Source organism: Pyrus communis, chromosome 12, assembly GCF_963583255.1.
Source record: "Pyrus communis chromosome 12, drPyrComm1.1, whole genome shotgun sequence".
NCBI lineage: Eukaryota > Viridiplantae > Streptophyta > Magnoliopsida > Rosales > Rosaceae > Pyrus > Pyrus communis.
Genome location: NC_084814.1, coordinates 10,953,993 through 10,965,493, shown reverse-complemented (window position 1 = coordinate 10,965,493; position 11,501 = coordinate 10,953,993). Strand labels below are relative to the sequence as shown.

The 11,501-nt window shown below is 40.1% G+C and overlaps 1 protein-coding gene across 1 annotated transcript; it reads right to left on the bottom strand.

Moving 5' to 3' along the window:
* Nucleotides 1-257: 257 nt before the first annotated feature.
* LOC137710001 (uncharacterized) lies at nt 258-3,962 on the bottom strand. The gene is made up of 5 exons (XM_068448970.1): nt 3,477-3,962; nt 3,051-3,212; nt 2,777-2,960; nt 1,110-1,312; nt 258-422 (listed from the first exon to the last, which is right to left on the bottom strand). The coding sequence occupies exons 1-5, from the start codon at nt 3,960-3,962 to the stop codon at nt 258-260; spliced, it is 1,200 nt and encodes a 399-aa protein (XP_068305071.1).
* Nucleotides 3,963-11,501: the final 7,539 nt, after the last annotated feature.

Here is an 11,501-nt window from a genome sequence, read left to right as displayed (position 1 = left end):
CGTCCAAATTTGTGTTTGTGCTCAAATCTGCCCAGAAAGTGGTTTTTAGGCAGATTTGAGTGTGTTTGTGTTGTTTTGAGTCTTTTGGTTTGTCTTAGTGTTTTAAAGTTTAGTTTTGCATTCTTTGAGTCTAGTAAGTGTTTTATATTGTGTTCTTACGTTTTTGAGTCAATTTCACATTGATTAGCATCCCTAGTTAATCCCCGGTCTAGAACGATCCCTATTTGCTCATTTACTACAATTGTCATCCATAGGGTTTAATTTGTGTGTTTAACTATTTTCGCATCAGGGGTCTTGTAAGCCGTGCGATATGCCCACAACGCATCCTCCAATCGTACACTCCAATCCTTCCTTGTAGGGCCCACGGTTTTTTCTAGAATCTGCTTAATCTCCCTATTTGAAACCTCGGCTTGCCCATTGGTCTGAGGATGATAAGGTGTTGAAACCTTATGCGTGACGTTGTACTTCTTGAGCAAAGCCTCAATGGTTCGATTGCAAAAGTGAGATCCTCCATCACTTATGATCACTCGTGGCATTCCAAACCTTGCAAATAGGTTAGTTCTAATGAAATCTGCAACCACTCGAGAATCATTAGTTCGGGTGGCTTTTGCTTCCACCCATTTCGATACATAATCCACAGCAAGTAAGATATACAAGAAACCATGTGAGGAAGGAAAAGGACCCATAAAATCAATACCCCAAACATCAAAAATTTCAACCGGGAGAATAACATTTTGCAGCATTTGATCCTTTGCACTAATGTTGCCCATTCTTTGGCAACGATCACAAGACATACAAAAGTTTCTAGCATCCTTAAATAAAGTTGGCCAATAGAATCCACATTCTAAAACCTTAAGGGCTGTGCATTGTGTCCCAAAGTGTCCCCCACATGCATAAGTGTGACAAAATGTTAAAATAGAAGTGAATTCCATGTCATGCACACACTTACGTATAATCTGATCCGAGCAATATTTCCACAAGTATGGATCATCCCAAACATAAAACCTAGCGTCTTTTTTCAATTTATCACGTTGGTTTCTAGTTAAAGTGTTAGGAACTTGTTTAGTCACCAAATAATTTACCAAATCCGCATACCAAGGCTCACTTACCTTAATGGATAACAATTGCTCGTCAGGGAATGTTTCTACAATAGGGTACGGCTCCTCCTCATGTATCATGCGGCTTAGGTGGTCAGCCACCACATTTTCACTTCCCTTTTTGTCCTTGATTTCGATGTCAAACTCTTGAAGAAGTAGCATCCATCGAATTAGCCGTGGTTTGGCTTCCTTCTTCGTGAACAAGTACTTTAAAGCTGCATGATCAGTAAAAATAATAACCTTAGTACCAAGTAAATATGATCGAAATTTATCTAAAGCAAAGACAATGGCAAGAAGTTCTTTTTCAGTAGTTGAATAGTTCAATTGAGCGTCATTCAACGTCCGAGATGCGTAGTAGATGACATGCGGCTTCTTGTCCTTCCTTTGGCCTAAAACAGCCCCTAACGCATAGTCGGATGCATCACACATTAGCTCGAACGGAAGACTCCAATCTGGTGGCACAATGATGGGTGCCGTGGTTAGCATGTCCTTGATGAGTTGGAAAGCTGCCGTGCATTCCTTGGTGAAGTCGAAAGGTGCATCTTTTTGTAGGAGGCGGCATAAAGGTTGGGAGATCTTCGAGAAATCCTTGATGAACCTCCTATAAAAACCTGCATGTCCAAGGAACGAACGAACCTCTCTAACCGAAGTAGGAGAGGGTAAGTGACGCACAAGATCTATTTTTGATTTATCTACCTCAATACCTTTTTCACAAATAATATGACCTAAAACTATGCCTTGTTTAACCATGAAATGACATTTCTCCCAATTTAACACAAGGTTAGTTTCAATGCATCGTTTTAAAATCAAACTAAGATTATTCAAACAACCATCAAATGAATCACCAAAAACGCTGAAATCATCCATAAAAACTTCAATAATTTTCTCAACGTAATCTGAAAATATGCTCATCATGCATCTTTGAAATGTGGCATGTGCATTACATAAACCAAATGGCATACGACGATAAGCAAATGTACCAAAAGGGCATGTGAAAGTGGTTTTTTCTTGATCTTCTGGGGCTATCACAATTTGATTATAACCTGAATACCCATCAAGAAAACAATAAAACGCATAACCCGCTAACCTTTCAAGCATTTGATCAATGAATGGCAAGGGAAAATGATCTTTCCTTGTCGTGGCATTGAGCTTCCTATAGTCAATACAAACCCTCCAACCTGTTTGGATTCGCGTAGGAACAAGCTCATTTTCGGCATTTGTCACCACAGTTACTCCGGATTTCTTTGGAACACATTGCACCGGAGACACCCACCGACTGTCTGAAATTGGATAGATCACTCCACAATCCAAGAGCTTGATTATCTCCTTCTTCACAACTTCCATCATTGGAGGGTTGAGTCGGCGTTGAGCCTCTCGAGATGCTTTGGTCCCCTCCTCCAAAAGTATACGATGCATGCACGTGGTTGGGCTTATTCCCTTGATGTCGGCCAACGTCCAACCAATCGCAGTTTTGTACTCCTTTAACACCCTCACTAACTTACCTTCTTCTTGTGCCGTGAGTGAGGAGGATATGATGACGGGCAAGGTCTCTTGGTCTCCCAAGAAAACATACTTCAAATGGCTTGGCAATGGTTTAAGTTCAAGGGAAGGTGGCTGCACAACTGAAGGAATGGGCTTATTAGTTGAAATTGGAATTGAAATTAGGTCCGAAGACTTACCAGATTGTAGTGGCAATGACTCAAGGGCAGCCACTATCTCAACCATGTCAACACTAGGGGGCATGGCATGGTGCTCACCATGCATGCCGTGGGTATGCAATTGCCCTACTTCCTTGTCTTTAAGTTCCATTCCTCTTGTAATGACCAATTCAAGTGCATCTTCGTTCAATTGTTCAAAATGGTCCTGCGCCAACGAATCAATTACATCAATAGCAAAACATGAATGATCATCAAGAGGGTACTTAATAGATTCAGAAAGATTGAAATTAATAACTTCCCCATCAAATTCCATTGTCAAAGTCCCATTAAACACATCAATCTTCGTGCGGGCTGTTTTCATAAATGGGCGGCCAAGAAGAATTGGCAATGACGGGGCATGGTTTGATTCTTCCATTTCCAACACGTAGAAATCCGCCGGAAAGATTAGATGATTAACCTGCACTAAAACATCTTCCAAAACACCCTTTGGATAGGCATTAGATCTATCGGCCAATTGAATAATCACACCATCATTTTTTAACTCACCTAGGTTCATAGATGCATAAATGGAGTAAGGCATAACATTAATAGATGCACCTAAGTCTAGCATAGCATGTTCAAACCGATTATTGCCAATAACACAAGGAATCGTAAAACTACCCGGATCTTTGCATTTAGGGGGCAATTTACGTTGCAAGATGGCTGAGACATTCTCACTTACCTTTACAACCTCTTTGTTTGAAATTCTCTTCCTAGTAGTACAAAGTTCTTTTAAAAACTTAGCATATCTCGGAACTTGTTTAATTGCATCCAAAAGTGGTATATTGACTTGTACTTTTCTAAACGTCTCTAAAATGTCCTTTTCAGCCTCCTCCTTCTTTGTTTGCATGAATCTACGAGGAAAAGGTACATTTGGAGGAATAACATTAGAAATAACCGAATTTGGAACATCCTTACCCTTAGAAGCCGAGTGGTGTACTTTGGGTGGCTGCGGCATGGTGTCTCCCATCCTTGCCGTGGCTTGCTCATGCTCCCCCTCTTCAAATTGCAACTTTTCGTCCTCCATTGGGGCTGAATTAGAGGGTTGTGAAGCCGTTCCAACTTGTTTTCCACTTCGCAACATGATTGCTTTCGCAGATTCGAATCCTCCTTTCGGGTTGACCACTGTTGAGCTAGGCAACCTTCCTTGCTCACGAAATTGCCCCATGAATTCGGCAATCTGTCCCACTTGCTTCTCCAAGTTGTCCACCCTCTTGTCTTGGATTTGCCTCTCTTTGTTTTGAGTTTGGATTTCCTGCGTCAAAGTAGTAAGTAATTGAAAAATCTTATCATTTTCACTTGAATTACCTACATTGCTTTGGGCAGGTTGTGCTTGGGCTTGTGGTGGTGCCAACGGCTTTTGATAGAAACCCGGGGGTTGTTGCCTAAATCCGCTTTGTTGTTGACCTTGTTGGGGGTCTCGCCATTTGAAATTCGGATGATCACGCCAACCGGGATTGTAAGTATTAGAGAACGGATCACCACGTGATTGGTATTGGTTGCCATATCCCACGGCATTGAGTGTCTCCCACCCTCCATTCTCGATTAATTGTGGGCACTTGTCTGTAGGGTGTTCTTGCATGGAGCATACGCCACAAGAAGCTACGGTTTTGACTTTTGGACCTTCCACCACCTGAGAAAGCAACGTAGTAAGGTTAGCCATTTGATTTTGAAGTTCGGTTATGGCACTTACCTCATTGACTTGGTGTTGCCGTGGGGTACTCCTCTGTCCAACGCCTTCGTATTGTTGAGCGTTCAATGCTCGATTAGCAATCAAGGACTTTGCAGCCGTGGGGGTCTTGTCCACCAATGCTCCTCCCGCTGAGGCATCTAGCATTTGACGTTCAATAGGTAGAAGTCCCTCGTAAAAGTATTGTAGAAGTCCCTCGTAAAAGCATTTGACGTTCATGCTCTCCCATGATGTGACCGTTCTGGGAGCCAACTCGTACAACCAATCTTTCGCTTTCTCTTGGAGAGAAAAGGGAAAGGCCTTCATCTTCAAGATGCTCTCATCCACGTTCACCGGAGTCATGCTTGAGCAAACGACTTCAAACTCCTTCAAGTGCTTGTTCGGATCTTCCATGGACAGCCCATGGTACTTCGGAATGTGATGTAACAGGTTTGACTTCAATTCGAACTCAGCAGTCTTGTCTTGAGCCGCCCTTGGGTATTGGATGCACAAGGGTGCGGCATTGGCCAATCCCGAAGCGGAAAGCTCCTTGATTGTTCGGTTGTCCGCTGCCATGTCTTCCACTTCCTCTTCAAATTCAGAAACGGACTCGGAACTTGCACTTGATTCACTAGGTTCCGGGTTCTTCCTCTTACGTCTCAACTCACGCTCAAATCGTCGTCAAAGTTTAAAATATGTTCGTGAACTGGATTAGAACTCCGAGTCATAAACAAGTACCTAAAACAAGAAACAAAATAACATAAGAATCTGATCTAATAAGAAAAACAAAAATAACAATCCAAGGGATTAGCAACTTTGCTAATCCCCGGCAACGGCGCCAAAATTTGATGCGAAAATTAACTTAACACACAAATTAACCCTCTTTTGACAATTGTAGCATATAAATAAGTAGGGATCGTTCTAAACCGGGGATTAGGAGGGATTGCTAAATCACTTGGAAACTGACTCAAAAACGTAAAACAAAGGTTAAAACACTAAACTAGACTCAAAGAATGCAAAGCTAAACAATAAAAACACTAAAACAAACCCAAAGACTCAAAACAGCCCCAAAACACTCAAAACTGCCTTAAAAACACTTTCTGGGCAGTTTTGAGCACTTTCACTAATTTGGACGAATTTGGGTAACAACTTGAATCAAAACACTCAAAAACACAATCTAAAACATATTCTAACTAATTAGACACTCTAAGACACTTGGGGATTTGGTTTTTGACGAAAATCAAACAAACAAAACAAATATGTAAAATAGGCAGATTCTGACGAAATTGGTGAAATTAAGTGGATGGTGAGATGGCTAGGAGGTTTTTCTCCACACATGGCATACTTGCATACAAAATAATCTCCAGTTGCTTATTCGATGAATTTATGAACCTCAACACCCCAAGTTAATTAGGTACGCTTAAATTAACTCTCAGATTTCCCTTAGGTCATTGAATTGAATGGAATTAGCGCATTGCAATCAAATTATTCCTTAAAAGTTTTCTATATGAAAGCGCATGATAGAAAGACAATCAAAGATCATTAGGTTCTATGGAAATCATAGGTGTTGACGAGGCATTCGTAACTATGAAAGCGCATGATACTTATACCAAGAATTTACTTAACATAATTGCGACCAACAATCTTAACTACTCATGGATGTGAGTTCCCAACGATTAGGTGAAGTTCCCTCATATCCTAGCATCATGTTTATGCATGCAAATCAAGCGTGCACTCTCAATTCATATACATAAGCAAGTTTTAATTAAAATAGATAAGTAAATTGAATTCATCATTCATGAAATCACAACTGAAAGTAATCAAATCATCATGCAAATATAACCATGGTTTCGAAATTCCCCCCTAGCCAAAGGGGGGATTAGTTCCTCATGCTTGCACAACAAAAAGTATTGAATTTAAACATGGAAATCATAAGAAAGAATACACCTAAATGCTCAGCAATTCCAAGATGGATTCGATGCACAGATTGGCTCCTCTTCCTCCTCCTTGCTGCGGCACAAAGTTAGGGTGATGGAATTGGTGGTTTTGGGTGGTGTTTTCTTGTTTGGAGGGATGGAGGATGGTTGATTATGGTGGGGAAGGGTGCGGCAGAGATGTATGGATGTGGAGGGAGGTCTATGGAGGCTTAGAATGGAGAATGGAGGTGCGGCACAAGGGTTTCTGAATAGCATAAGGGGGTGGTACGAATTTGTGGCTGAAAATATGTTTATATAGTCCTAGGGTTTATTAGATTAGGGTTAACTTAGCCGATTTATTGGATTAGGGCCCTAGAATTCGGCCATGGTGATTCAAATCCACTTAGGAGAAGGTTTTGGCCCACATATTTTTATAAACTGATATGTATACCCAAATCCACAAGGATTAGGCCTTGGAATTCAGAATCCCAAAGGGATTGGGCCTAGGAAGGTGCGGCTGATTTAGGGGAGAGGGTAGCTTGGCTTGCAAGGCAAGGTAAAGCCTTCTAGAAAGGTTTGGGCGCCACTTTTCTAGGGTTTCTAGAAAGAATAGGTTTTGTGGCAGATTTGGCCCTTCTAGACTAGGATGCTTCTAGAAATAGGTTCAAGAATGATCCATTTAGGTCCCCATGTAATTAGGAGTAAGACATGATAAGGTTTGGATAAGATAAGATGAGATAAGGTTTGGATAATGTTTTGGATAATTGGATAATGTTGGATAAGGTTGGATAATGTTTAGATAATGTTTTGGATAAGGTTTCCTCTTTTCTTGCACTTTCCTTATCCACTTTGTCCAAAGCTTAGTTCCTTCCTCTTCTTATTACATTTCCACCTTCTTGAAGTCCAAATTCGTCCATCCATGTTAGCCCACATGCAAGCTCACCACCTAGTGTCCAAAATAGCTCCAAAATGCACCAAAATGCACTTTCTTGATACTTTAACCCATAGGACCTACAAACACACGAAATTGAGTTGTAATACGACATTAACTAAGAAATAATAGCACAAATGCACAAGAATAAGCTAGTTAAGTTGCCTAAATATGCTCCTATCATTTGCCCCTTCCTCCAAGAGAATCCTATGCATGCACATGGTAGGGCTTATTCCCTTGATATCTGCAATAGACCAACCAAAAACTGATTTGAACTCTTTTAACACCCTAATTAGTTTATCTTCTTCAATTGGGGTGAGATCAGAAGCTATGATAATTGGAAGAGTTTCAAATTCAGCTAGATATGCATATTTTAGATGTGGTGGGAGTGGCTTAAGTTCAAGTTTTGGTGCCTTAACAGTGGAAGGAGTTAAATGTGACATTGATGATTCTAAAGGCTCTACAATAGGTGAAACATTCAAAGGATACAATGCCAATGCTTCCAAGGCAGCTACTTCTTCCATGAGTGCATCTTCTTCATCAAACTCATCTTGAGATTGACTCAAAACAGTTTGTAAGGGTTTATTCGATTGTGCCTGCAAGAACTTAGAGAATACAAGTGAATCAAGCACATCAATGGCATAACAATCAAGAGATGAAGAAGGATGAGCAAGAGATTCAAACACTTTGAATTGAACTGTCTCTCCTAACACTGTCATAGTGAGGAGTCCATTTTGCACATCAATGATGGTCTTGGCCGTGGCCATGAAAGGTCTCCCAAGCAATATTGGCAACTCACGATCATGTATAGGAGCTTCTTCCATGTCCAACACTACAAAATCTGCAGGCAAGATTAGTTTATCAACTTGGACTAGAATATCTTCTACTATACCTCTTGGATATTTCACGGATCTGTCTGCAAGTTGTAATGAAATGGTGGTGGCTTTCAAATCTCCCAAACCTAGTTGAAGGTACACTGAATAAGGCATTAAGTTGATGCTAGCACCCAAATCAAGCATTGCCTTCTCTACTTTCTTGTCCCCTATGGTGATGTTGATAGAGAAACTTCCAGGATCCTTGAGCTTTGGTGGAAGTTTTCTTTGCAAAACTGCACTCACATTCTCAGACACCACAACCTTCTCATGTGGTCCATACTTCCTTTTGTAGCTGTTTAACTCCTTGAAGAACTTCCCATATGCCGGCATGTTCCTAATGACATCAAGCAAAGGTAAGTTAACATTCACTTTGCTTAGTATATCAAAAATTTCTTTGAATGACTTATCCTGCTTGCTCTTGGCAAGTCTTCCAGGGAATGGTATTGGTGGAGTGTATGGTTTCTCGGCCTTGTGAAGATTTGGTGCTTCTAGTGAGGAAGTGGCATGGCTTGGTTCCTCAATTGATTTCTCATTGTCTCCTTGAGTGACACCTGCATTCACATGATCATATTCATTAGTAACTTCATTGCCAACTCTATTATCAATAACCTTACCACTTCTAAGTGTAGTGATTGCTTTGGCTTGCTCTTGGTTCCTTTGGAGTATCACGGGTTGGCTTGGAAACTTCCCAACCTCTCTTTGGTTCAAGGCATCTGCAATCTGCCCCAATTGTGTCTCCATTTTGGTTAGGGTTGCCGAATGTTGTTGGAAAGTGCTATTTGTGGAATGTTGGATTTGCAAGGTGTTTTGGGCTAACAACTTAACCGTATCCTCAAGGGTAGTGGCAGGTTTTGGTTGGAAACTTTGGAATTGATTGTTGTTCTTCCATGAAAGGTTGGGATGATCTCTGATAGGAGCATATTTAGGCGACTTACTTAGCTTGTTTTCGTGCATCTATGTTGTTAATTCATAGTTGTTTTATTAGTTTAAGCCATTTTCGTGTGTTTTTAGGTTCATATGGCTAAGGAAGCAAAAAGATGCATTTTGGAGCAAAATTGGGCTTGGAATGGATAGCATATGCTTGGAGCCAAAGTGTTGGACGAATTTGAAAGCCTTGTATGCACTTTGGACATAAAACAAAGGGCCTAGCCCAATCAAACAATCCTTTGAGCCATGCAAAACCTCTAGCCCAATCAACAACCCTTAGCCACATGCATTTCCACCTTCCTACTTCATCATTTCATCATTGCACCACCATTCACACACACATGCACTTACTCTTTCATCATTGCACCACCAATTAGCCACATGCATTTCCACCTTCCTACTTCATCATTTCATCATTGCACCACCATGCACTTACTCTTTCATCATTGCACCACCATTCACACACACATGCACTTACTCTTTCATCATTGCATCACAAATTCAACACATGCATTCACACACCAACAACCTAGCTCTTTTTCCATCATTATTTCATCCACATGCACTCTCAATCATAACAACCACATTCACTCTTAAACAATCACCCACATATTCTCCCATTCCCCCTATAAAAACCCATGCATTCATACACAAAAATCACATCTCATTTTCATACACAACACACCACAAACACATCCAATCTTCCCTTATAATCCAAACACCACTCCTCATCCATTTCCATAATTCCCCAATCCATTCAACACACCAACAACATCCCTTAGACCTTGTGCTACGACGAAGAGGAAGATAAGAGGGCCTAAACGTTCATACAATTCAAGTTTGAGTTGTTGGAATGTTTAGGTGTTTCTTTGATTCTCTTTGTTTTGTACCATGAGGAACTTCCTCTTTCGACATCAGTTTTGCTTCAAGGGTTCTTTCTTCTTAATCCTATGTTCACTCATGTTATATATTTTTATGTCAAACCTTTTGTAAACATGAAGTGTAACTAATCTCTCTCTAGGGATTCGATGTAGCCTTGCAAGAGTGCCATGTAGTTAATTCAGAATTCTCATTTAATCTATCTATTTCTTGTTTCATTCTCCGATTTAATTGTGACTTAGTGTGTTAATTTTAGTGCTTGATCATCATTTGAATTAACCACAGGTTGTTTAGCCAAGATTAAAGCACACATCATGCATAATCTTGGTGGATATGTGAATGAATGAAGGGAATGTTTTGCAAACATCCTGCCGAGTGTTCCCTTTGGTTTTGTGAAAGTTTCTTATGCACTACATATTCTTGATTAGGAACCAAAGTTGCACATCACAATTAGGTTCATGATTAGGGACATTTGATCAAGTCCACACATCATATGGCTGATCATATCTAAGTGAAACAAACCCAAGAAATAAGTAGAGGGATGAGTATAATCTGACTTAACAAGCATGGACTTGGCTTAGCAATGGTGAAATCGAATCTCTAGCTACATCTCTATTTGTGCTATCTCATTTCATTAGTTGTTGATTCATTTATTTGTGTCTACTTCATTTTCTTGTGCTTTCAAGTTACAACAACAAATCTGCCTAAATTGATTAGTTTTATTTCTCTTATAGAGTTTTTGCAAAACAAGTAGTTGTTTAGGTCCATTAGTCCCTGTGGATTCGACACCCTTATTTGTGCCATTATACTAAAAATATTCTAGCACGAAGAAGGAAAACTTCAACACCATTTCATCAATTTCATATTTACATTCTGTCTTAGTGTTTTAACGTTTAGTTTCGCATTCTTTGAGTCTAGTTTAGTGTTTTATATTGTTTTTACGTTTTTGAGTCAGTTTCCAAGTGATTAACAATCCCTCCTAATCCCCGGTCCAGAACGATCCCTACTTATACTTATACTACAATTGATAAAAAGAGGGTTTAATTTGTGTGCGTATAAATAACCGCATCAATCTCTCCAACTCGGGTTATATGTATTGGAATACATATCATTCCTTGGCCTTTGGTTGTAAGAATTCATGAGGTTCACTTGCTCTTGAACATACTCGGGGTAAGCCTCCCTAGATGGACATTGATGAGTAGGGTGGTTTGGTAAGTTGCAAATGGCACACACTTCATTTGCTTTTGGCACCATGTTGAGCACGGATTCAAGCTTCCTTTCTAGGTTAGCTACCTGCAACAAAAGCTCATGATTAAAACTTGTTTCATAGACTCCAACTTTCTTACCCCTTAAATCTTTGTGTTGAGCATTAGACCCCAACATCTCATAAATGTTATATGACTCTTGAGCATTCTTTTTCTTCAATGCTCCACCTGCTGCATTATCAACAGTTGATTGACAAGTTTGGGTTAGTCCATCATAGAAAATTTGCATTTGTAAGTGAAAAGGT

Bases quoted from the DNA above. Each gene is read 5' to 3' on its own strand.
- LOC137710001 (XM_068448970.1), bottom strand. From the start codon at position 3,962: ATGGGGCAATTTCGTGAGCAAGGAAGGTTGCCTAGCTCAACAGTGGTC. The intron at 1,313-2,776 runs GTAAGTCTTCGG...CTGATCATGCAG, and splicing joins GTCATTGCCACTACAATCTG to CTTTAAAGTACTTGTTCACG. The intron at 423-1,109 runs GTAAGTGAGCCT...TATCATCCTCAG, and splicing joins AGCAATTGTTATCCATTAAG to ACCAATGGGCAAGCCGAGGT.